This window comes from Ovis aries, chromosome 17 (genome assembly GCF_016772045.2).
Source record: "Ovis aries strain OAR_USU_Benz2616 breed Rambouillet chromosome 17, ARS-UI_Ramb_v3.0, whole genome shotgun sequence".
NCBI lineage: Eukaryota > Metazoa > Chordata > Mammalia > Artiodactyla > Bovidae > Ovis > Ovis aries.
This window is the reverse complement of record NC_056070.1, coordinates 14,138,329-14,166,317: the sequence shown is the minus strand read 5'-3', so window position 1 is coordinate 14,166,317 and position 27,989 is coordinate 14,138,329. Positions and strand designations below refer to the sequence as shown.

Sequence of the window (27,989 nt, the reverse complement as noted above, 5' to 3'; positions counted from 1 at the left end):
TACAATGCAAGGACAATTGCTTTTCTCAATTGAAATATAGTTGATTTACTATAATTCAAAAATTATTCAGTTATACATACACACACACACATATGCAATTTTCAGGTTCTTTTCCATTAAAGTTATTACCAAATATTGAATATAGTCTCCTGTGCTATACAACAGGTCCTTGTTGTTTATGTATTTGACATATACCAGTGCGTATCTGTTAAGAACAACTGTTTTTAAACGATAACTAGATCATAGGAATGTTGAGGTTCAGCAGCTATTGAGATTAAAATTATGGAAAGAAAGATTTTCATTAGGAATCAATGAAAGTATGTCAAAATAAAAAAGAATAGCTAATGAACAGAAATGATCTCTGTTAGTTAATGTTACTTCTTCCTTTACACCTTTCAGTTCATTCACATTTAGGGCACGCATTTATAAGCCGTGGATACCAGTGAGCTTTTCTGAAACAAGCTTCCCTGAGCTCCTAGATCCCAGGCCTGGCGCATTTTGAATCTCTTCCACACTAGAACAGGGCTCTGTACATAGAGGGTATTCCGTGAAATACTAGCAGTTATAAATGTTTGGCCAATTTCCTTTCTTTTTAAAAAGATCTTCTCATTTTCTTGAGATGTAATTCACATACAGCAACGAACTGTTTGACCAGGTTCTTATGGAGAGACAGGTGGGTGAGTGTCTGGATCGCGCCTAAAATCAATGTCTGATGAATGAAACAAGCCGCATGCAAACGGGCATGCGCAGAATCAGTGTACGCGTGGAAACCCGCCTCCAAGCAGACTGACACAATATTTTTGATGTTTCAATAACAAGCACACAATTTTACAACTAGAAGAAAAAAAAAATCCCAAAGTAAAAAACAAAATAAAACCACACCAAATTGAAAGTTTTTAAGTAGTGCATGCCTGCTAAGTCACTTCAGTTGTGTCCGACTGTTTGCGAACCTACCGACTGTAGTCCACCTCTGCCCGTGGGATTCTTCAGGCAAGAATACTGGAATGGCTTGCCATTTCCTCCTCCAGGGGATCTTCCTGACTCAGGAATTGAACCCTCATCTCTTGTCTCTTGCATTGGCAGGTGAGTTCTTTGCCACTAGTGCCACCTGGGCGGCTAAAAGTTTACCTGAAGCCATCAAGAGTTTTGACTGAGTGCAAAGATTGCGCTACCCCAGGCTTTCTGCCTGTCTGAGCCAGGAGTTTCAGTGGTTGGTTAGGGAGGTGTGCTGAGTCTATGGGACGGTGCCCCCTCCTCTTTATGAAACCTCCAAGACCCTGCATGCCCCAGCCCCTGCCTGCCTCCCCATCAGTGCTTGTAACTTCACTCTCCTTTGGGCTCTAGGCATCTGGGCAGCTCTTCTGCAGCATACTCTGCTCCATGCCCACACCTTTGTACCTCGTCTTCTCTTTGCCTAAAATATCCTCCCATGGTCCCCTTCTTGGCTGGCTATCCACTTCTTAGGTCCCAGTTCAAGGCCATTTTTATTGGGAGGTCTTCTCTGACCACCCCTACTTTGGTTTAGGCTAAAAACTCCACAAGATCCCAGTGCTTGGCATAGTGGGGTAAAGCGAAATGAAATCTTGTGATTGACTGTTTAGAATCCAGATGTGTTTCACAGGCCTTGATGGTGTGGAGGAAAGAAATTGCCTGCCATACAAGTGAACAGAGGATGTTGCGGACACCATGCTTTCAGCCATTGTACCACCGCAGACTGTAGACCCTGAGGGGATTCAGGATGCAGAGAAGCAGGCTACTGGCTCTAGACGGTTAACGTGTATATCAAAGGAATGATTGTAGTAAGCCCGGACTCTTGAATCTTCCCATAGAGGGAAAAGCGCTAAATTTATTAACTTGAGATGTCTGGCTTTCTTTAATTAAAAGTAATCTTTTGGCTTTCTGACTACTTGACTTCTGCCTAAGGTACTTCATTATTCTGAAATCATAGACATTTGCATTTCTGAGACAGTAATATTCATAACAAACACATTGTGTATTAACTAGATTCTAGGAATTTTCTCTTCAAAACAATTACCTGAGAGTATACTATCATGCATTAATTATTATGTGTAGAGGAATAACACAAAGATCAGAAACATTGCCAAGCTTGCCTAAGATCAAGAAGCTGATAAATGGTGGAGGTGAAGTTTGAATTCCCACCTATTTGACTGCAGAACTGTGTGCCAAGCTCTGTCATAATCTATGCAAAATAAAAAGGTTGAGAGCCCCAAATAAGGTCCTTGAAAGTTGAAATTCTCACCAATGATGCAGCTAACTCTCAAGTAAGCCTTCCCTTCTAGCAAATCAAGCCTAACTGAAAAAGATGTAAAAATAATAATTTACGTTCTGCAGAAGTTCAGGATGGGAGGGCTATTCCCTTAACATACAGGAGTAGAATGGCCTCCAGTGCCAGATCCAGTTTATGGAAGAACAGGTATTTCTGGTTGGTAATAACCTGAAATCTCATTTTTTTTTCCTGCTAAGCATCTTCCAGTCCAGTTACTCTTGCTTACCATGAATCCTCAGAGCTAAAGATTTCACGTACTTTAAATGTGCCAGCTTTATTTTAAGATATTGGCATTTGTGTAGCTAAACTCCCTATACATATTAGATGTGGGATTAAGGAAGTTAGACTAGATGAGAAAAACTCTTAATAAAAAGTGAAAACGTTATCCCAAACTTCTCACAGCACTGATGCTTCTCATCACTGGCTGGACGATAATGAATGGGAAAATAGAAACTAGATCAACATGGTCCCTCTTGATGCTGTGTATTAGAATCATCTGTCTACTCAGACATTGGAGTCTAATGCACTGCCTGCAGCAAGAATATGGCTCCAGACCAGATAAACATGGAGAAACTTCATTTTCCTAATCATTAAGATCTTTTCTTACATTTTCAAAGGTTCTAATAGTAGTAGTCCCCAATCTTTCGGGCACCAGGGACCCGTTTCATGAAAGACAATTTTCCCATGGACGAATATTGGGAGAAGAGGGTTTGGGGATGAATCAACCACATTACACTCATTGTGCACTTTGTCTCTACTATGACTACACCGTGATTAACCTTTCTGCTAATGATAGTCTCCATTGGCCCCGCAGATCATCAGCCATTAGATTCTCATAAGGAGCACACACCTGGGTGCCTTCCATGTGCGGTTCACAGCAGGGTCCAGGCTCCTGTGAGAATCTAAAGCCGCTGCTGTTCCTACATGAGGTGGAGCTCAGGTGGCGCTGTGAGCGATGGGAGTGGCTGTAAATACAGACAGTGCTTTGCTCACTCCTGCTATGTGGCCCATTTCCTGACAAGGGTTGGGGACCCCTGTCTCATATCCCCCTTTTCTTGTGTTGAATAGATTTATAAAGCAATGGGATATTAGCCTGATTTGCTTGAGAACAGTTGGATATGACTCAGAGACTGAGCACCTCTCCTGGTCAGACACAATGCCAATGCCATGGACCATCTTCCCAGTCGCCTTCAGCAGACACGCCATGCTCACTACGTGCTCTGGATTTATTTTCTCTCCTTTTGACTTTTAAATATCATCATGACTGAGAAATAAGTAGCAATATCAAAGGGAGAGCCCTAGAGGAAAGGGCACTTAACCCAAAGAAAAATGAGCAAAAGGTTACCATCATAGTCATAAAATTAGGGTTCATTTAGTTCAGTTCAGTCACTCAGTCATGTCTGACTCTATGTGACCCCATGAATTGCAGCACGCCAGGCCTCCCTGTCCATCACCAACTCCCAGAGTTCACCCAAACCCACATCCATCTAGTCGGTGATGCCATCCAGCCATCTCATCCTCTGTCATCCCCTTTTCCTCCTGCCCCCAATCCCTCCCAGCATCAGGGTCTTTTTCAATGAGTCAGATCTCTTCACATCAGGTGGCCAAAGTACTGAAGTTTCAGCTTTAGCATCATTCCCTCCAAAGAAATCCCAGGGCTGATCTCCTTCGGAATGGACTGGGTGGATCTCCTTGCAGTCCAAGGGACTCTCAAGAGTCTTCTCCAACACCACAGTTCAAAAGCATCAATTCTTCGGCGCTCAGCTTTCTTCACAGTCCAACTCTCACATCCATACATGACTACGGGAAAAACCATAGCCTTGACTGGACGGATCTTTGTTGGCAAAGTAATGTCTCTGCTTTTTAATAGGGTGTCTAGGTTGGTCATAGCTTTCCTTTCAGGAGTAAGTGTCTTTTAATTTCATGGCTGCAGTCACCATCTGCAGTGATTTTGGAGCCCAGAGAAATAAAGCCAGCCACTGTTTCCCCATCTATCTGCTATGGAGTGATGGGAACGGATGCCATGATCTTAGTTTTCTGAATGTTGAGCTTTAAGCCAACTTTTTCACTCTCCTCTTTCACTTTCACCGATAAGCTCTTTGCTCTTCACTTTCTGCCACAAGGGCGGTGTCATCTGCATATCTGAGGTTATTGATATTTCTCCTGGCAATCTTGATTCCAGCTTATGCTTCCCTCAGGCCAGCGTTTCTCATGATGTACTCTACATATAAGTTAAATCATCACGATGACAATATACGGACAATTAGTCAATCTGATCACATGGACCACAGCCTTGTCTAACTCAATGAAAATAGCCATGCCGTATGGGGCCACCCAAGACAGACGGGTCATGGTGGAGAGGTCTGACAGAGTGTGGTCCACTGGAGAAGGGAATGGAAAACCACCTCAGTATTCTTGCCTTGAGAACCCCATGAACAGGGGAAAGTGACAGTCCTCAAATACAGTGCTGGGAAGGCAGCTCCCAACTGGTAGCACAGGGTCTAAAACGCATCTGGACTAAGACAGGAAGGATCTGTATTTATTCTGGATGTGCCCACAGTAGGTTAGAGAGCTGAAGACATATAACATAAAATAAAAATGATGATCAGATTATATACTGCTGTTTCTAAAATGTTTAAGGAAATTGGAAATGCCTATTTTGATTCTGAAAAGAGCATATTTTATTTCCTTTTACAATTTGTGTGACTGAAATCAGTAACACTCTTGTTTTTAAAATTAGCTAGTGGTTCCCAGTGGGGAGAGGGAAGAGGGAAAGGCAGTATGGGGATAGGAGAGTAAGAGGTAGAAGCTGTCATGTGTAAAATGAGCTGCAGGGATATATTATTGTGCAGGGCTTCCTTGCTGTCTCAGACAGTAAAGAATCTGCCTCTAGTGCGGGAGACCTGGGTTTGATCTCTGAGTTGGGAAGATCCCCTGTAGAAGGGAATGGCAACCCACTGCAGTATTCTGGCCTGGAGAATCCCATGGACAGAGGAACCTGGCAGGCTACAGTCCATGGTGTCATAAAGAGTCGGACACGACTGAACAACCAAGTACAGCACATATAGTGTACAGCACACAGGGAATATGGCCGTATTCTATAACAACCTTAAATGGAGCATAACTTTTAAAAGAGGTGAATCATTATATTCCACACCTAGAACAAATAATAATGTACAGTGACTATACTTCAATTAAATTTTTTTAATCAGAAAGAAAATCAAAATCAGAAAGAAAATAAAATTAAAATTGATGCCTCTAACTCCAAGGCATTTAAAACTCGCAAAGCAAAATTTTAAATGGAATGATCATCATTCCTTGTCGAATATTAGCATACCTGACTGTGACAAACCATGCTGATGTTCTGGGTTTGGTTCTAAAAGGACAATGTTTCCAAAGAAGCTCAAAAACATGAGGCATGTTGAAAAAACAGCCCTTTGGCATTAGAGTGTTTGGTGGCTGTTTGTTATTCCTTAGCTGTGTTTAAAGAACTACATAGTTCAACTTTCAACAGTGAGCAAGTAAAATATATGAGGTAATGTGTCAGTCTTAACATTGACAATCCCAATATCTACTTTCAGCTACCCAACAAGTTTCCATTCATCAGGAATTAGTAAACTCCCTCATGTACTAAAGGGAAGGATATGAGAAACTATTGGTAGAACCCCTTATGAACTTCCACAAGAAGCAGTGCATTTTTGAAAAACGTAAAAATGGTGATCAGAAAGAGATATATTGAGCTATTATCCCACATGAACATCAGTTCAATCCTCAAAAAGAGCTGGACATGACTGAATGTAAGTCATGTTGCTATCCATTTTCCACCATCAGAATCCAAACCCTTACTTTGCCCCAGCTGAGTTTTTGCCATCAGTCTCACTGGATTCCTTTCTGCAAACGTTCTTAACAGTTACCTTAAATGGTATGGTCCTAACAGAACCAGAAGATGTTAAGAAGAGGTGGCAAGAATACACAGAAGAACTATACAAAAAGATCTTCATGACCCAGATAATCACAATGGTGTGATCACTCAACTAGAGCCAGACATCCTGGAATGTGAAGTCAGTGGGCCTTAGGAAGCATCATTACAAACAAAGCTAGTGGAGGTGATGGAATTCCAGTTGTGCTATTTCAAATCCTAAAAGAGGATGCTGTGAAAGTGCTGCACTCAACACGCCAGCAAATTTGGAAAACTCAGCAGTAGCCATAGGACTGTAAAGGTCCGTTTTCGTTCCAATGCCAAAGAAAGGCAATGCCAAAGAATGCACAGACTACTGCACAATTGCACTCATCTCACACGCCAGTAAAGTAATCTTGGAGCTCAAAATTCTCCAAGCCAGGCTTCGACAGTACTGTGAACTTGTAGATATTCAAGCTGGTTTTAGAAAATGCAGAGGACCCAGACATCAAATTGCCAACGTCCTCTGGAATGGAAAAAGCAAGAGAGTTTCAGAAAAACATCTATTTTTGCTTTATTGACTATGCCAAAGCCCTTGACTGTGTGGATCACAATAAACTGTGGAAAACTCTTCAGGAGATGGGAATACCAGACCACCTGGCCCGCCTCTTGATAAATCTGTATGCAGGTCAGGAAGCAACAGTTAGAACTACACATGCAACAACTGACTGGATCCAAATTGGAAAAGGAGTACGTCAAGGCTGTATATTGTGATCCTGCTTATTTAACTTCTATGTAGAGTACATCATGAGAAATGCTGGGCTGGAAGAAACACAAGCTGGAATCAAGATTGCCAGTAGAGATATCAATAACCTCATATGCAGATGACACCACCCTTATGGCAGAAAGTGAAGAGGAGCTAAAAAGCCTCCTAATGAAAGTGAAAGAGGAGAGTGAAAAAGTTGGCTGAAAGCTCAACATTCAGAATTCAAAGATCATGGTCCAATCACTTCACGGCAAATAGATGGGGAAACAGTGGCAGACTTTATTTTGGGTGGCTCGAAAATCACTGCAGATGGTGACTGCAGCCATGAAGTTAAAAGATGCTTACTCTTTGGAAGATGTGTTATGACCAACCTAGACACCATATTAAAAAGCAGAGACATTACTTTGCCAACAAATGTCTGTCTAGTCAAGGCTATGGTTTTTCCAGTGGTCATGTATGGATGTGAGAGTTGGACTATAATGAAAGCTGAGCAGCGAAGAATTGATGCTTTTGAACTGTGGTGTTGGAGAAGACTCTTGAGAGTCCCTTGGACTGCAAGGAGTTCCAACCAGTCCATCCTAAAGGAAATCAGTCCTGAATCTTTATTGGAAGGACAGACGTTGAAGCTGAAACTCCAATAATTTGGCCACCTGATGCTAAGAACTGATGCATTTGAGAAGACCCTGATGTTGGGAGAGATTGAGGGCAGGAGGAGAAGGGGATGACAGAGGATGAGGTGATTGGATGGCATCACCGACTCAATGGACATGAGTGAGTGAACTCCAGGAGTTGGTGATGGACAGGGAGGCCTTGCGTGCAGCATTGTATGGTTTCACAGAGAGTCGGACATGACTGAGCAACTGAACTGAACTGAAACTGAATGCTCTGCTAGAGATAATCCCCCCTTATCAGTCCACAATAGTATTTCTTTTTCTCCTGTCTCCCGTTGCCATTTTATGTCATTTCTTGAACTTACTACTAATAACATACTGCACTACATTACCTGACCTCGTCAAAGATGTGATTATAGTGGGTCATTCTTTAGCCGCTCACTGTTCACAGGGTTCACGGCGTGTGTGCTGTGTGTGTCTGCAGCTGACCCATGAGTGTTCTCTGGTTTGACACTCTCTTATTGGCTTCATGCTGACATCACTTTGAAAAGTAGATGATCTAACTGGACCCAGAAGTTAGTAACTGGTTCTAAGCACTTAGCCTAATTTTCTTCTCTTGGTCTCTGTCCTTCGGAAAACATATTGCTTCCCTTCTTTTCAGTGTTTCCACTAGCTGATGATCCAGTGGCTATGCTAAGTCTTCCTTGAGACTTGACTTCAAATCCAGAGGACCCTGCTGAATCCCACCGACAAAAGACCTTCTTCTTTTCTGCTTTCAACCTGCTCTTTCAAAGTCATCTTCTCCATAGAAGAATAATCAGAGAGAGAGTGAATGCCGCCTGATCATCCTCATCTCAGGACCCAGATGTCTTATAGTTTACTGGGCACGTATGATGTATTGGGCTCGCAGTCTAGCAATTTTCACACATTTTCTTATTTAATCCTTAGAGAAACACTGTGAGATAGGTATAATGAGCTCCATTTTAAAATTAAGCTGGCGGAGACCCTCTGGAGAACTCGGGGTTCAAGCTACTCAGGGTCAGCACCTGGGATAGGGCCAAGCTCAGGGCTGAGTCCAGCCAGGTTTGACCCTAAGCCCCTCCTCACCACGGCACTGCTGGATCCCTTTTACCTGGCCCACCATTTCGTGGTCACACTCATCATGTATGTGTTTTGCTAGAATGCTTTAATTTCTTTAATCTACAGTATTATTCTTGTGCAACATTCCAGAAGGGAGAATTCCTCTAGAGGAGAGAGACTTTGTCTATTTTGCTTCCATTTCTTGGTCTTTGTCAGTTTCCCTGCAGTAGTCAGTCCCATTAAGTAGAGCTGCATCATAACAGTGACTCCAGAGAAAAACGGTTTTAAAACATGCACAAACCTCCTAGTGGTGTATAAACAGCGGGCCCAGCATTGGGTGATTCTATACCAGGAATGGCACTGGTCGCAGAAGGCTTAGCTGTACAAAAGAGAAGTTGAGAAAGGGATTAAGGTTGAGGTAATGAGTGGACCACAGAGCACGTCACACAAGACAAATTCACCCCACATCTCTCCCAGTGGCAGCTCCAGAATTTTCATGTGGCAGGGCCTTACAGGTGAAGGAAGTGAGCCCTGATTTCCCCATCTGTATAATGATAATACCTACTTCAAAATGTCATTGAGAGGACCATGTTGGTTTAATATCTAATTTGTGTGTCTTCACACACACTCATCAGTTAGTACAGTGTGTACTTGGTTGCTCAGTCGTGTCTGACTCTTTGTGACTCATGGACTGTAGCACACGAAGCTTTGTGTCCATGGGATATTCCAGGCAAGATTACTGGAGTGAGTTGCGATTTCCTTCTCCAGGGAATCTTCTCCACCCAGGGTCTGAATTTGCATCTCCTGCATTGCAGGCAGATTCTTGACCACTGAGCCTACTGGGAAGTCCCCAGGTAGTATAGTACAGGCATGTAATGAACATTACGTTCAAACTGGCTATTAGTATTGTCCTTATAAATGGGGACTTGAAGCTGCTTTTGCATAGCGTTTTACATAACTTTGGAAAACTGTCCATGAAAAGAAAGATGGAGACCCATGACAATTATACAAAGACTAACGTTCTGCTCCATGCCTCCCTGCCTCCATCTCTCAGGGACAATCCTACTTCCCCAGTAAAAATGAAAACAAAGACACCATTCAATTTAGTTTTCTTCTAGCTACATAGTGGGTGAGGCAATACAAATACTATCCATCATCCCACTACCCAATGATAGACATTTAAACGTCTTGGTATACAGCTCTCTGAACTTTTAGCTATTGTGTCTAAATATGGAATAACAGTGCTCAAATGTATATAAATATGTAAACAGCATTTTAAAAACATATGCCCTGAGCATATGCCCAGTATTTTGAATCCTCCTCTATTACAAGGTTTCTAACTGCTGCATTCTGTGCCATTGTCTGAATATTGTACTTTATCAATCTCTGAGCATTTATGGTGATTTTCCTCTTATGACATTTGATACCTCTCTGATAAACATCAGTGCACTGAACTTTGTGATGTGTCTCTGCTCATTCTTTAGGACACTGTGTAAAGGAACCAGTGCTCAGGTGTGATGCTGTAGGGCTAGGACGACCTCACTTCTCAGGGCAGCATCGCCTTGGCTCCTCAGCTAAATGTGCACGGATTCCTGGAGAATCCATAAGGAACAGAAAATGTCGTTCACACTTCTGCTCAGGCTATGTAAGGATTGATTTCCAAGGCTTTCCTCTTTCTACCAGCTGCCAGCTGCTCAGTTTACTCTCAAATAGTTCACACAAGATTCATTGCCCCTAAACTGAACTATCTTCTCCCCTCTTACAAACCCTATTTCCACCTTGTTCCTTACTTGTCCTACTACCTGATTCATTGTTGTGGTTGTTGAGTGGCTCAGTTGTGTTCAACTCTTCTGCCACCACGTGGACTCTAGCCTGCCAGGCTCCCCTGTCCATAGAATTTCCCAAGCAGGAATACTGGAGGGGGTTGCCATTTCCTTCTCCAGGGAATCTTCTCCACCCACGGTCTGAATTTGCATTTCCTGCATTGTAGGTGGACTCTTGACCACTGAGCCACCTGCGAAGCCCCACCCGATTCATTACATGTATATAAACAATTGTCACACAAACTAGGTATATGGTGTGACAAATGACTAGTATCGCTAAGGTATCCTTCATCATTCAGATGCAAAGCTGTAAAATATAATGTAAGGACCAGTGATTTTCTCAACTGAAATATAGTTGATATATTTACTATTAGTTCAGTTCAGTTCAGTTCACTTCAGTCTCTCAGTCGTCTACGACTCTTTGCGACACCATGAATCGCAGCATGCCAGGCCTCCCTGTCCATCACCAACTCCCGGAGTTCACCCAAACCCACATCCATCGAGTCGGTGATGCCATCCAGCCATCTCATCTGCCCCCAATCCTTCCCAGCATCAGAGTCTTTTCCAATGAGTCCACTCTTTGCATGAGGTGGCCAAAGAATTGGAGTTTCAGGGTTAGCATCATTGCTCCCAAAGAACACCCAGGACTGATCTCCTTTAGGATGGACTGCTTGGATCTCCTTGCAGTCCAAGGGACTCTCAAGAGTCTTCTCCAACACCACAGTTCAAAAGCTAAAATTCTTCGGCGCTCAGCTTTCTTCACAGTCCAACTCTCACATCCATACGTGACCACTGGAAAAATCATAGCCTTGACTAGATGGACCTTTGTTGGCAAAGTAATGTCTCTGCTTTTTAATATGCTGTCTAGCTTGGTCATAACTTTCCTCCCAAGGAGTAAGCATCTTTTAATTTCATGGCTGCAGTCACCAGCTACAATGATTAAAGGAGAAGACAGACTACGAGCCTTTACTACAGGATCCACGTTAGGGAAACCATGAGTAGAACATTAAGTGACAATGTTGCAAGAGTACAGAAGAGCCAGGACTTCCCTGACAGTTCAGGGCTTAAGACTCTTCACTTTCAATGCAGGAGGCGTGAGTTTGACCCTTGGTCTAGGAATTAGGATACCACATGCCAAATGGTGCAACCAAAAAAAAAAAAAAAAAGATAAAAAGGAAGAAAAGAATAAGACAGGGCCAAATTCAGAACATCAGTGTGGATGATGAATAATCAGTTTCTTGTGTGGATTAAAAGCACAGACTCTAGAGCCTGAGTGCCTGGTTTGAAACTAATTTCACTAGTTATTAGCTGAGACCTTGGGCAGCAGACTTCTACTCTGTACTTTTGGTTCATAATTTGCAAACTGAGCATAAAAATTATCAATCATGTACAGTTACTGGCTATTTAAATGAACTAACTATACACAGATATACTTATCTACAGGCTTACACAAATAGAAAAATTGGTCTTAAAATTCATATGAAACTTGTAGGTACCCCAAATAGCCAAAATCATCTTGAAAAAGTGCAGAGCTGGATGACTTACATTTCATCATTTCAAAACTTACCACAGAGCAATGGTAGTCAAGACGGTATGGTGCTGCCCTGAGGATCAGTGGGATAGAACTGAGAGTCTAGAAATGAACTCCTATACCTGTGGTAACTGGCTTTCATCAAGAGTGTTAAGACCATTAAATGAGGAAAGAATAGTCTGGTCAAAATATCAAGGAAGACAAGGCTCTAGACACACTGAGGTCAGAACTACCCTCCTTCACTGTGTACTGGAGGTTGGTATGGTGCTTGGGAACCAGGAAAAGAATGTATAGTGTTTTGTGACTCGGGACTTTGAGTATTTTTGGAGTCATTTGCTTTTCTGAGACAGACATGGTCAGGACATTGCCCGACTCCCAAGATGTGGTAGAAGTCTCTCCGTGAATAAGGCTCCCTAGGATTCTATACGCTGCCACTTTCCCACTGCTCTTAGCAAGCAGAGTGTGGCCGCTGGGGATCTGGATGAGTCACTGTATCATAAAAGAAACAAGTTCTGCAAAAAACAAAACAAAAAAAACAAAACAGAAATGGGCCTTTTCCAAAGAAGACATATATATGGCCAAGGGACACATGAAAGGATGTTCAACACAGCTAATCATCAGAGAAATGCAAATCAAAGCCACAGTGAGATATTACCTCACATCTGTCAGGATGACTATCAAAAAAATCTACAAAAGTTGGCGAGGATGTAGAGAAAGCAGAATCCTTGTATACTGCTGGTGAGAATGAAAACTGGTGCAGCCATAATGCAAAATACTAAGGAAATTGCTCCAAAAATTAAAAATAGAGATACCATATGATCCAGCAACTCCATTCCTCAGTATATACGCAAAGAAAATGAAAACATTAATTCCAAAACATATATGAACCCCAATGTTCAGAGCAGCATTGTTTACAATAGCCAAGGTATGAAAGCAATCGAAGAGTCCATCAACAAATGAGAGGATAGAGAAGATGTATCACACACACACACACACACACACAGACAGACACACACACATAGACAGAAACACACACAGATATACACAAACACACACACAGCACACACACACAGACAGAAACACACATAGACACACACAGACACACACACACACAGGGATATTAGTCAGCTACAAAAAAAGAATGAAACTCTGCCATTTTCAACAACATGGATGGGTCTAAAGGATGTTATACTTAGTGACATAAGTCAGAGCAAGAAATATTTTATATCACTTTTATGTCGAATCCAAAAAATAACATAAATAACTATAAAAAAAAACAGAAATAGATTCACAGATACAGAGAAGAAACTAGTGGTTACCAGTAGAAAGTGTGGGGCAGAAAGGGCAAAGTAGGGATAAGGGATTAAGAGGTATGAACTCATATGTATAAAATAAATAAGCTAGAAGAATATATTATAGAGAACAAGGAATATAGTCAATATTTCATAAAACTTTAACTGTAGCATCATCAGTAGAAACACTGAATCTCTATGTTGCACACTTGAAACTAATAGAACACTGTAAATCAACTCTATTTCAACTAAGGGAAACAGAAAATGGGAAAATATTAACCTTGGGGTATCTCATATGTCTACTGTCAATTCTTGCTCTTTTCTCTATCAGATTCCCAGAATCAGTTTCAGTATGTGACACAACCAAGTTTATTTGAGCAGTAAGTAAGGACAATGAAATGAGTATGCTGATGTCTAGGTTTTTCTCTATTAACGTTTACTGGCATTGCTTAATGATAGAGACAGCTTAGAAAGCAGAGGTTGTATGCGTTTGCTTTAACTTGAAAAATGGTAAAACTTTTCCTAATTATATTTTATGTTTCTTTTCCAGAGAATCTAGAAAGTATTAAAAAGCATTACTTTGCCAACAAAGGTCCGTCTAGTCGAGGCTATGGTTTATCCCGTAGTATGACTACTGGATGTGAGAGTTGGACTGTGAAGACAGCTGAGCACCAAAGAATGGATGCTTTTGAACTGTGGTGTTGGAGAAGACTCTTGAGAGTCCCTTGGCCTGAAAGGAGATCCAAGCAGTCCATCCTAAAGGAGTTCAGTCCTGGGTGTTCTTTGGAATCACTGATGCTGAAGCTCAAACTCCAATACTTTGGCCACCTCATGCGAAGAGTTGACTGATTGGAAAAGACTCTGATGCTGGGAAGGATTGGGGGCAGGAGGAGAAGGGGACGACAGGGGATGGGATGGCTAGATGGCATCACCGACTCGATGGACATGAGTTAGGGTAGGCTCCGGGAGTTGGTGATGGACAGGGAGGCCTGGCGTGCTGCGATTCATGGGGTCGCAAAGAGTTGGACACGACTGAGTGACTGAACTGCACTGAACTGAACTGAAAAAGCAGGAAAAAATTACCCCAATGACAATAGCCAGAGTTAACCCTGAAATGTTTCTTTTCAGTGTTGTTGCTTTAATTGGACTCATGTATCATAGAAAACCACACAGATAGGTCCTTCTTAAATACACAGATATGATACTAATGGCTGGAAATCTATTACCCATCTCCTTTGGTTGGTAACTTACTTGAATCCCAAGTGACAGGGGTCTCTGTAGGCCGTGTTGCAACAGGTGCTCTGGAAAAATACCCTATAAAGACATTTGGGAAAATTATCTAAAATGTGCTTCCCCAATAGGTTCATCAATGTTAGCAGTCATCCTCTAGAGACCAAACAAAGTAGAAAGAAATTCATCACAAGAATGTGAAATCCAACTTCCCAATTTGAAACCAGTGCACGTTGATTTTGAGATACTGGGCCTCCTTCCCCGTCTTAGGAATCCTTCTCCAGGAGTTCAGAGTGAGAGTGTTCATTTCTTTCAAAAAACCCAACTTCACACCAAGCTAGAGATCTATAGAGCTGGAAACTAGCCTATGGATCATCTCAGGCTGATCTTTGAGGCATCACTGAAGTTTAGAGATGAAAACCATTTGAGATGCCATCTAGTCTGTGTTTTATTTGATAGGCAGGACGGAAATGAGACCCATGCGAGTCAATCAGGTCTCAACACTTAAGCTAATCTGCAGCAAAATTCTGATCGGTTCTTGTTTCTGCAGCTATTATTAACTGAGTGCTTACTACATGCCTAGCAGGCTTCCCTGGAGGCTCAGATGGCAAAGAATCTGCCTGCAATATAGGAGACGCAGGTTCAATCCCTGGGTCAGGAAGATATCATGGAGAAGGGAATGGCAACCTATGCCAGTGTTCTTGCCTGGAATGTTCCATCGACAGAGGAATCTGGTGGGCTACAGGTCATGGGGTCACAAAGAGTAGGATACAGCTGAGAGACTAAGCACATATGTATGCCTAGGAGAGTTGGGGAGACCATAATGAAGACACAGATTTGGCTTTTAAGAAATTTAGAGTGCAGTGGTCCCTGAATCCCAGTTCAGACTCAGTCCTGTATCAGTTAAATTGAGAGAAACGTTATCTCCCTAGGTTACTGAAGGAAAAGGAGAAGGCTTGCTTTTTTGCTGAGTCATTGTAACGGTGTGCCTGCAGGCGTGTGTGGTGAGGTACACACAGATAACCAAGGCCTATGGACCCAGAGCTCTCTCCAAGTGCCGTTTAGCATCAGGACCCTAATCTCAAACCAGAGCTTTGGCTTTTCCTTGAACACACTCCGTCTTCTGCCTCAGAATTTTCTTCCTTCATCTCCCTTCTACCTCCACCACCCTTCGCCAGATTTTGCAAGTTTGGCCTCTTCTCATTGTTCAGCTTTCATCAGAAATGTCACCAACTCAGAGAAAAAGGTCCTGCTACCCTTCTCTATGTTGGCCTCTCCATTATGTTCATCAGGTTCTCTGGTTTATTTCTGGGTGCTATTTTTCACTCTTTTCTTATTTCAGTACTTGTTCCGCTGAATGTCATGTTCCCTCCCTCTAGCCACCCAACCCGCCCTGAACATGAACTCAGGAGCTCATTCATGTCCCTGTCGTGGCCTTGGTCGTGGCCTTGGAATAGAGTGCTTCATGCACAGTTATTGAATCCAGAAATGAGTGAAGGAATTCAGGGATTGGGCATCAAATCATCTAGAAAAAATTACGCTCCTCCAGGGGAATCTTCCCGACCCAGGGATCAAAGCCGTGCCTCTCACGTCTCTTGCTCTGGCACGTGGATCCTAACCGCTGGTGCCACCAGCGTGGGTGCAAAGTCGCTTCAGTCGAGTCTGACTCTTTGCAACACTGTGGACACCAGGCTTCTCTGTCCATGGGATTCTCCAGGCCAGAATACTGGAGGGGGCTCCCATATCCAGGAGTTGGTGATGGACAGGGAGGCCTTGCGTGCAGCATTGTATGGTTTCACAAAGAGTCGGACATAACTGGGCAACTGAACTGAACTGAAACTGAATGCTCTGCTAGAGATAATCCCCCCTTATCAGTCCACAATAGTATTTCTTTTTCTCCTGTCTCCCGTTGCCATTTTAGGTCATTTCTTGAATTTACTACTAATAACATACTGCACTACATTACCTGACCTCGTCAAAGACGTGATTATAGTGGGTCATTCTTTAGCCGCTCACCGTTCACAGGGTTCACGGCATGTGTGCTGTGTGTGTCTGCAGCTGACCCATGAGTGTTCTCTGGTTTGACACTATCTTATTGGCTTCATACTGACATCACTTTGAAAAGTAGATGATCTAACTGGACCCAGAAGTTAGTAACTGGTTCTAAGCACTTAGCCTAATTTTCCTCTCTTGGTCTCTGTCCTTCGGAAAACATATTGCTTCCCTTCTTTTCAGTGTTTCCACTAGCTGATGATCCAGTGGCTATGCTAAGTCTTCCTTGAGACTTGACTTCAAATCCAGAGGACCCTGCCGAATCCCACCGACAAAAGACCTTCTTCTTTTCTGCTTTCAACCTGCTCTTTCAAAGTCATCTTCTCCATAGAAGAATAATCAGAGAGAGAGTGAATGCCGCCTGATCATCCTCATCTCAGGACCCAGATGCCTTATAGTTTACTGGGCACGTATGATGTATTGGGCTCGCAGTCTAGCAATTCTCACACATTTTCTTATTTAATCCTTAGAGAAACACTGTGAGATAGGTATAATGAGCTCCATTTTAAAATTAAGCTGGCGGAGACCCTCTGGAGAACTCGGGGTTCAAGCTACTCAGGGTCAGCACCTGGGACAGGGCCAAGCTCAGGGCTGAGTCCAGCCAGGTTTGACCCTAAGCCCCTCCTCACCACGGCACTGCTGGATCCCTTTTACCTGGCCCACCATTTCGTGGTCACACTCATCATGTATGTGTTTTGCTAGAATTCTTTAATTTCTTTAATCTACAGTATTATTCTTGTGCAACATTCCAGAAGGGAGAATTCCTCTAGAGGAGAGAGACTTTGTCTATTTTGCTTCCATTTCTTGGTCTTTGTCAGTTTCCCTGCAGTAGTCAGTCCCATTAAGTAGAGCTGCATCATAACAGTGACTCCAGAGAAAAACGGTTTTAAAACATGCACAAACCTCCTAGTGGTGTATAAACAGCGGGCCCAGCATTGGGTGATTCTATACCAGGAATGGCACTGGTCGCAGAAGGCTTAGCTGTACAAAAGAGAAGTTGAGAAAGGGATTAAGGTTGAGGTAATGAGTGGACCACAGAGCACGTCACACAAGACAAATTCACCCCACATCTCTCCCAGTGGCAGCTCCAGAATTTTCATGTGGCAGGGCCTTACAGGTGAAGAAGGTGAGCCTGGACTTCCCCATCTGTATAATGATAATACCTACTTCAACATGTCATTGAGAGGACCAAGTTGGTTTAATATATAATTTTGTGCGTTCACACACACTCCTCAGTTAGTACAGTGTGTACTTGGTTGCTCAGTCGTGTCTGACTCTTTGTGACTCATGGACTGTAGCACACGAAGCTTTGTGTCCATGGGATATTCCAGGCAAGATTACTGGAGTGAGTTGCGATTTCCTTCTCCAGGGAATCTTCTCCACCCAGGGTCTGAATTTGCATCTCCTGCATTGCAGGCAGATTCTTGACCACTGAGCCTACTGGGAAGTCCCCAGGTAGTATAGTACAGGCATGTAATGAACATTACGTTTAAACCGGCTATTAGTATTATCCTTATAAAAGGGGACTTGAAGCTGCTTTTGCATAGCGTTTTACATAACTTTGGAAAACTGTCCATGAAAAGAAAGACGGAGACCCATGACAATTATACAAAGACTAACGTTCTGCTCCATGCCTCCCTGCCTCCATCTCTCAGGGACAATCCTACTTCCCCAGTAAAAATGAAAACAAAGACACCATTCAATTTAGTTTTCTTCTAGCTACATAGTGGGTGAGGCAATACAAATACTATCCATCATCCCACTACCCAATGATAGACATTTAAACATCTTGGTATACAGCTCTCTGAACTTTTAGCTATTGTGTCTAAATATGGAATAACAGTGCTCAAATGTATATAAATATGTAAACAGCATTTTAAAAACATATGCCCTGAGCATATGCCCAGTATTTTGAATCCTCCTCTATTACAAGGTTTCTAACTGCTGCATTCTGTGCCAGTGTCTGAATATTGTACTTTATCAATCTCTGAGCATTTATGGTGATTTTCCTCTTATGACATTTGATACCTCTCTGATAAACATCAGTGCACTGAACTTTGTGATGTGTCTCTGCTCATTCTTTAGGACACTGTGTAAAGGAACCAGTGCTCAGGTGTGATGCTGTAGGGCTGGAACGATCTCACTTCTCAGGACAGTGTCGCCTTGGCTCCTCAGCTAAATGTGCACGGATTCCTGGAGAATCCGTAAAGAACAGAAAATGTCGTTCACACTTCTGCTCCGTCTATGTAAGGAAAGATTTCCAAGGCTTTCCTCTTTCTACCAGCTGGCAGCTACTCAGTTCACCCTCAAATAATTCAGACAAGATTCATTGGCCCTAAACTAAACTATCTTCTCCCCTCTTACAAACCCTATTTCCACCTTGTTCCTTGACTTGTCCTACTACCTGATTCATTGTTGTGGTTGTTGAGTGGCTCAGTTGTGTTCAACTCTTCTGCAGCCCCGTGGACTCTAGCCTGCCAGGCTCCCCTGTCCATGGAATTTCCCAAGCAAGAAAACTGGAGTGGGTTGCCATTTCCTTCTCCAGGGAATCTTCTCCACCCAGGGTCTCAATTTGCATCTCCTGCCTCGTAGGCGGACTCTTGACCACTGAGCCACCTCCGAATTCATTACATGTATATAAACAATGTCACACAAATTAGCTATATGGTGTGACAAATGACTAGTATCTCTAAGGTATCCTTCATCATTCAGATGCAAAGCTGTAAAATATAATGTAAGCACAAGTGATTTTCTCAACTGAAATATAGTTGATATATTTACTATTAGTTCAGTTCAGTTCAGTTCAGTTCAGTCGCTCAGTCGTCTACGACTCTTTGCGACCCCATGAATCGCAGCATGCTAGGCCTTCCTGTCCATCAGCAACTCCCAGAGTTCACCCAAACCGACACCCATCGAGTCGGTGATGCCATCCAGCCACCTCTACTGCCCCCAATCCCTCCCAGCATCAGAGTCTTTTCCAATGAGTCAACTCTTTGCATGAGGTGGCCAAAGAATTGGAGTTTCAGGGTTAGCATCATACTTTCCAAAGAACACCCAGGACTGATCTCCTTTAGGATGGACTGCTTGGATCTCCTTGCAGTCCAAGGGACACTCGAGAGTCTTCTCCAACACCACAGTTCAAAAGCATCAATCTTCGGTGCTCAGCTTTCTTCACAGTCCGACTCTCACATCCATACATGACCACCGGAAAAACCATAGCCTTGACTAGATGGACCTTTGTTGGCAAAGTAATGTCTCTGCTTTTTAATATGCTGTCTAGCTTGGTCATGACTTTCCTTCCAAGGAGTAAGCGTCTTTTAATTTCATGGCTGCAGTCACCATCTACAGTGATTAAAGGAGAAGACAGACTAAGAGCCTTTACTATAGGATCCACGTTAGGGAAAGCATGAGTAGAACATAAAGTTACAATGTTGCAAGAGTCCGGAAGAGCCAGGACTTCCCTGACAATTCAGGGCTTAAGACTCTTCACTTTCAATGCAGGAGGCGTGAGTTTGACCCTTGGTCTAGGAATTAGGATTCCACATGCCACATGGTGCAAAAAAAAAAAAAAAAGTTAAAAAGGAAGAAAAGAATAAGATAGGGCCAAATTCAGAACATCAGTGTGGATGATGAATAAGCAGTTTCTTGTGTGGATTAAATGCACAGTTTCTAGAGCCTGAATGCCTGGTTTCAATCTAATGTCACTAGTTATTAGCTGACACCTGGGGCAGCAGACTTCCACACTGTACTTTTGGTTCATAATTTGCAAACTGAGCATAATAATTATCAATCATGTAGAGTTACTGGCTATTTAAATGAACTAAGTATACACAGATATACTCATCTAATGGCTTACACAAACAGAAAAATTGGTCTTAAAATTCATATGAAACGTGTGGGTACCCCAAATAGCCAAAACCATCTTGAAAAAGTGCAGAGCTGGGTGACTTACTATTCATCATTTCAAAACTTACCACTGAGCCATGGCGGTCAAGACGGTATGGTGGTGCTGCCCTCAGGATCAGTGGAATAGAACTGAGAGTCTAGAAATTACCTCCTATACCTGTGGTAACTGGCTTTCATCAAGGGTGTTCAGACCATTAAATGAGGAAAGAATAGGCTGGTCAAAATATCAAGGAAGACAAGGCTCTAGACACACTGAGGTCGGAACTCTCCTCCTTCACTGCGTACTGGAGGTTGGTATGGTGCTTGGGAACCAGGAAAAGAATGTACAGTGTTTTGTGACTTGGGGCTTTGAGTATTTTTTCAGTCAATTACTTTTCTGAGACAGACACGGTCAGAACATTGCCTGACTCCCAAGATGTGGTAGAAGTCTCTCTGTGAATAAGGCTTCCTAAGATTCTATATGCTGCCACTTTCCCACTGCTCTTAGCAAGTAGAGTGTGGCCGCTGGGGATTGTGGATGAGTTACTGTATCATAAAAGAAACAAGTTCTGCAAAAAACAAAACAACACAACACAAAACAGAAAATGCGCCTTTGCCAAAGAAGACATATATATGGCCAAGGGACACATGAAAGGATGCTCAACACAGCTAATCATCAGAGAAGTGCAGATCAAAGCCACACTGAGATATTACCTCACATCTGTCAGGATGACATCAAAAAAAATCTACCAAAGTTGGCGAGGCTGTGGAGAAAACAGAATCCTTGTATGCTGCTGGTGAGAATGAAAACTGGTGCAGCCATAATGCAAAATACTTTATGGAAATTGCTCCAAAAATTAAAAATAGAGATACCGTATGATCCAGCAACTCCATTCCTCAGTATATACGCAAAGAAAATGAAAACACTAATTCCAAAACATATATGAACCCCAATGTTCATAGCAGCATTGTTTACAATAGCCAAAGTATGAAGGCAATCGAAGAGTCCATCAACAAATGAGAGGAGAGAGAAGATGTCTAACACACACACACACACACACACACACAGACACACACACACAGACAGAAACACACACAGACTCACACACACAGATACACACAGACACACACACACACACATAGACATACACACACAGACAGAAACACACACAGACACACACACACAGAGATACACACAGACACACACACACACATAGACATACACACACAGACAGAAACACACACAGATACACAAAAACACACACACAGACACAGACACACACACAGAGACACACACACACAGGGATATTAGTCAGCTACAAAAAAAGAATGAAACTCTGCCATTTTCAACAACATGGATGGGTCTAAAGGATGTTATACTTAGTGAAATAAGTCAGAACAAGAAATATTTTATATCACTTTTATGTCGAATCCAAAAAATTAGATAAATAACGATAGAAAAGTTGGAAATAGATTCACAGATACAGAGAAGAAACCAGTGGTGACCAGTAGAAAGTGGTGGGCCAGAAGGGCAAAGTAGGGGTAAGGGATTAAGAGGTATGAACTCGTATGTATAAAATAAATAAGCTAGAAGAATATATTGTAGAGAACAAGAAGTATAGTCAATATTTCATAAAACTTTAAATGCAGCATCATCAATAGAAACACTGAATCTCTATGTTGCACACTTGAAACTAATAGAACACTGTAAATCAACTCTATTTCAACTAAGAGAAACAGAAAATGGGAAAATATTAACCTTGGGGTATCTCATATGTCTACTGTCAGTTCTTGCTCTTTTCTCTATCAGATCCCCAGAATCAGTTTCAGTATGTGTCACAACCAAGTTTATTTGAGCAGTAAGTAAGGACAATGAAATGAGCATGCTGATATCTAGGTTTTTCCCTATGAATGTTTACTGGCTTTGCTTAATGATAGAGACAGCTTAGAAAGCAGAGGTTGTATGTGTTTGCTTTAACCTGAAAAATTGTAAAACTTTTCCTAATTATATTTTATGATTCTTTCTCAGAGAATTTAGAAAGTATTAAAAAGCATTACTTTGCCAACACAGGTCCATCAGGTCGTGGCTATGGTTTTTCCCGTAGTATGACTACTAGATGTGAGAGCTGGACTGTGAAGACAGCTGAGCACCAAAGAATGGATGCTTTTGAACTGTGGTGTTGGAGAAGACTCTTGAGAGTCCCTTGGCCTGCAAGGAGATCCAAGCAGTCCATCCTAAAGGAGTTCAGTCCTGGGTGTTCACTGGAAGGACTGGTGCTGAAGCTGAAACTCCAATACTTTGGCCATCTCATGTGAAGAGTTGACTCATTGGAAAAGACTCTGATGCTGGGAAGGATTGGGGGCAGGAGGAGAAGGGGACAACAGGGGATGAGATGGCTGGGTGGCATCACCGACTCGATGGACATGAGTTTGGGTAGGCCTCGGGAGTTGGTGATGGACAGGGAGGCCTGGCATGCTGCGATTCATGGGGTCGCAAAGAGTCGGACACGACTGAGCAACTGCACTGCACTGCACTGAACTGAACTGAAAAAGCAGGAAAAAATTACCCCAATGACAATAGCCAGAGTTAACCCTGAAATGTTTCTTTTCAGTGTTGTTGCTTTAGTTTGACTCATGTATCATAGAAAACCACACAGATAGGTGCTTACTAAATACACAGATATGATACTAATGGCTGGAAATCTATTACCCATCTCCTTTGCTTGGTAACTTACCTGGTGAATTCCAAGTGACAGGGGTCTCTGTAGGCCGTGTTGCAACAGGTGCTCTGGAAATATAACCTATGAAGACATTTGGGAAAATTAACTAAAATGTGCTTCCCCAGTAGGTTCATGGATGTTAGCAGTCATCCTCTAGAGACCAAAGTACAGAGAAATTCATCACGATGATGTGAAATCCAACTTCCCAATTTGAAACCAGTGCACGTTGATTTTGAGATACTGGGCCTCTTTCCCCGTCTTAGGAATCCTTCTCCAGGTGTTCAGAGTGAGTGTTCATTTCTTTCTAGAAACCCAACTTCACACCAAGCTAAAGATCTATAGATTGGAAACTAGCCTATGGATCCTCTCAGGCAGACCTTTGAGGCATCATGAAGTATAGAGATGAAAACCTTTTGAGATGCCATCTAGTCTGTGTTTTACTTGATAGGCAGGACGAAAATGAGACCCATGCGAGTCAATCAGGTCTCAACCCTTGAGCTAATCTGCAACAAAATTCTGATTGTTAGTTTCTTCTGCAACTATTATAAACTGAGTGCCTACTACATGCCTAGCAGGCTTCCCTGGAGGCTCTGATGGTAAAGAATCTGCCTGCAATACAGGAGACACGGGTTCAATCCCTGGGTCAGGAAGATGTCATGGAGAAGGGAATGGCAACCTACTCCAGTACTCTTGCCTGGAGAACCCCATGGGCAGAGGAGCCTGGTAGGCTGCAGTCCATGAGGTCGCTACCAGTCAGACACAGCTGAGCGACTTCACTTTCACTTTCCACTTTGCTGCCTTGGAGAAGGAAATGGCAACCCACTCCAGTGTTCTTGCCTGGAGAATCCCAGGGACGGAAGAGCCTGGTGGGCTGCCGTCTATGGGGTCGCACTGAGTCGACACGACTGAAGTGACTTAGCAGCAGTAGCAGCAGCAGAGCCACCAGGGAAGTCCCCAAGCAGTACAGTACAGGCATGTCATGAACATTACGTTCAAACCAGCTATTAGTATTGTCCTTATAATGGGGACTTGAAGCTGCTGTTGCATAGCGTTTTACGTAACTTTGGAAAATTGCCCATGAAAAGAAAGATGGAGACTCATGACAATTACACGAAGACTAACCCTCTGCTCCATGCCTCCCTGCCTCCATCTCTCAGGTACACTCCTACGGCCCCAGTAAAAACGAAAACCTAGACATCATTGAATTTAGTTTTCTTCTAGCTAGATAGTGGGTGAGGCAATCCAAAAATCATTCATCATCCCACTACCCAATAACAGACATTTGAACATCTTGGTACATAGCTTTCTGAACTTGTAGCTATTGTGTCTAAATAGGGAATAGTTGCGCTTAAATATATATAAATATGTAAGCAGCATTTTTAAGAGATATATTCCCTGAGCATATGCCCAATATTCTGAATCCTCCTCTACTACAAGGTTTTTAATGGCTGCATTCTGTGCCATTGTCTGAATATTGTACTTTATCAATCTCTGAGCATTTATGGTGTTTTTCCTCTTATGAAATTTGATACCTCTCTGATAAACATCAGTGCACTGAACTTTGTGATGTGTCTCTGCTCATTCTTTAGGACACTGTGTAAAGGAACCAGTGCTCAGGTGTGATGCTGTAGGGCTGGAACGACCTCACTTGCCAGGACAGCATCGCCTTGGCTCCTCAGCTAAATGTGCACGGATTCCTGGAGAATCCGTAAAGAACAGAAAATGTCGTTCACACTTCTGCTCCGTCTATGTAAGGACAGATTTCCAAGGCTTTCCTCTTTCTACCAGCTGGCAGCTACTCAGTTCACCCTCAAATAATTCAGACAAGATTCATTGCCCCTAAACTAAACTATCTTCTCCCCTCTTACAAACCCTATTTCCACCTTGTTCCTTGACTTGTCCTACTACCTGATTCAGTGTTGTGGTTGTTGAGTGGCTCAGTTGTGTTCAACTCTTCTGCAGCCCCGTGGACTCTAGCCTGCCAGGCTCCCCTGTCCATGGAATTTCCCAAGCAAGAAAACTGGAGTGGGTTGCCATTTCCTTCTCCAGGAATCTTCTCCACCCAGGGTCTCAATTTGCATCTCCTGCCTCGTAGGCGGACTCTTGACCACTGAGCCACCTCCGAATTCATTACATGTATATAAACAATGTCACACAAATTAGCTATATGGTGTGACAAATGACTAGTATCTCTAAGGTATCCTTCATCATTCAGATGCAAAGCTATAAAATATAATGTAAGCACAAGTGATTTTCTCAACTGAAATATAGTTGATATATTTACTATTAGTTCAGTTCAGTTCAGTTCAGTTCAGTCGCTCAGTCGTCTACGACTCTTTGCGACCCCATGAATCGCAGCATGCTAGGCCTTCCTGTCCATCAGCAACTCCCAGAGTTCACCCAAACCGACACCCATCGAGTCGGTGATGCCATCCAGCCACCTCTACTGCCCCCAATCCCTCCCAGCATCAGAGTCTTTTCCAATGAGTCAACTCTTTGCATGAGGTGGCCAAAGAATTGGAGTTTCAGGGTTAGCATCATACTTTCCAAAGAACACCCAGGACTGATCTCCTTTAGGATGGACTGCTTGGATCTCCTTGCAGTCCAAGGGACACTCGAGAGTCTTCTCCAACACCACAGTTCAAAAGCATCAATCTTCGGTGCTCAGCTTTCTTCACAGTCCGACTCTCACATCCATACATGACCACCGGAAAAACCATAGCCTTGACTAGATGGACCTTTGTTGGCAAAGTAATGTCTCTGCTTTTCAATATGCTGTCTAGCTTGGTCATGACTTTCCTTCCAAGGAGTAAGCGTCTTTTAATTTCATGGCTGCAGTCACCATCTACAGTGATTAAAGGAGAAGACAGACTAAGAGCCTTTACTACAGGATCCACGTTAGGGAAAGCATGAGTAGAACATTAAGTGACAATGTTGCAAGAGTCCGGAAGAGCCAGGACTTCCCTGACAGTTCAGGGCTTAAGACTCTTCACTTTCAATGCAGGAAGCGTGAGTTTGACCCTTGGTCTAGGAATTAGGATTCCACATGCCACATGGTGCAAAAAAAAAAAAAAGTTAAAAGGAAGAAAAGAATAAGATAGGGCCAAATTCAGAACATCAGTGTGGATGATGAATAAGCAGTTTCTTGTGTGGATTAAATGCACAGTTTCTAGAGCCTGAATGCCTGGTTTCAATCTAATGTCACTAGTTATTAGCTGACACCTGGGGCAGCAGACTTCCACACTGTACTTTTGGTTCATAATTTGCAAACTGAGCATAATAATTATCAATCATGTAGAGTTACTGGCTATTTAAATGAACTAAGTATACACAGATATACTCATCTAATGGCTTACACAAACAGAAAAATTGGTCTTAAAATTCATATGAAACGTGTGGGTACCCCAAATAGCCAAAACCATCTTGAAAAAGTGCAGAGCTGGGTGACTTACTATTCATCATTTCAAAACTTACCACTGAGCCATGGCGGTCAAGACGGTATGGTGGTGCTGCCCTCAGGATCAGTGGAATAGAACTGAGAGTCTAGAAATTACCTCCTATACCTGTGGTAACTGGCTTTCATCAAGGGTGTTCAGACCATTAAATGAGGAAAGAATAGGCTGGTCAAAATATCAAGGAAGACAAGGCTCTAGACACACTGAGGTCGGAACTCTCCTCCTTCACTGCGTACTGGAGGTTGGTATGGTGCTTGGGAACCAGGAAAAGAATGTACAGTGTTTTGTGACTTGGGGATTTGAGTATTTTTTCAGTCAATTACTTTTCTGAGACAGACACGGTCAGAACATTGCCTGACTCCCAAGATGTGGTAGAAGTCTCTCTGTGAATAAGGCTTCCTAAGATTCTATACGCTGCCACTTTCCCACTGCTCTTAGCAAGTAGAGTGTGGCCGCTGGGGATTGTGGATGAGTTACTGTATCATAAAAGAAACAAGTTCTGCAAAAAACAAAACAACACAACACAAAACAGAAAATGCGCCTTTGCCAAAGAAGACATATATATGGCCAAGGGACACATGAAAGGATGCTCAACACAGCTAATCATCAGAGAAGTGCAGATCAAAGCCACACTGAGATATTACCTCACATCTGTCAGGATGACATCAAAAAAAATCTACCAAAGTTGGCGAGGCTGTGGAGAAAACAGAATCCTTGTATGCTGCTGGTGAGAATGAAAACTGGTGCAGCCATAATGCAAAATACTTTATGGAAATTGCTCCAAAAATTAAAAATAGAGATACCGTATGATCCAGCAACTCCATTCCTCAGTATATACGCAAAGAAAATGAAAACACTAATTCCAAAACATATATGAACCCCAATGTTCATAGCAGCATTGTTTACAATAGCCAAAGTATGAAGGCAATCGAAGAGTCCATCAACAAATGAGAGGAGAGAGAAGATGTCTAACACACACACACACACACACACAGACACACACACACAGACAGAAACACACACAGACACACACACACAGATACACACAGACACACACACACACATAGACATACACACACAGACAGAAACACACACAGATACACAAAAACACACACACAGACACAGACACACACACAGAGACACACACACACAGGGATATTAGTCAGCTACAAAAAAAGAATGAAACTCTGCCATTTTCAACAACATGGATGGGTCTAAAGGATGTTATACTTAGTGAAATAAGTCAGAACAAGAAATATTTTATATCACTTTTATGTCGAATCCAAAAAATTAGATAAATAGCGATAGAAAAGTTGGAAATAGATTCACAGATACAGAGAAGAAACCAGTGGTGACCAG

At 42.6% G+C, this 27,989-nt stretch overlaps 1 protein-coding gene across 14 annotated transcripts in view; it reads right to left on the bottom strand.

Annotated features, from left to right (window-relative positions):
- The window catches only part of LOC121816918 (mucin-2-like), a 131,246-nt gene that overhangs the window by 67,130 nt on the left and 36,127 nt on the right, over positions 1-27,989 (bottom strand). For 11 of the 14 annotated variants that reach the window (XM_042234307.2, XM_042234308.2, XM_042234311.2 and 8 more), the window contains 4 exons: positions 23,191-23,256; positions 17,474-17,551; positions 14,540-14,602; positions 8,944-9,021 (listed from right to left, as the gene is read on the bottom strand). In XM_042234307.2, coding sequence (XP_042090241.1) covers positions 8,944-9,021; positions 14,540-14,602; positions 17,474-17,551; positions 23,191-23,256 — 285 coding nt within the window. The remainder of the gene's footprint in view (positions 1-8,943; positions 9,022-14,539; positions 14,603-17,473; positions 17,552-23,190; positions 23,257-27,989) is intronic. The other 3 variants (XM_042234310.2, XM_042234313.2, XM_060400985.1) reach the window with 2 other exon arrangements.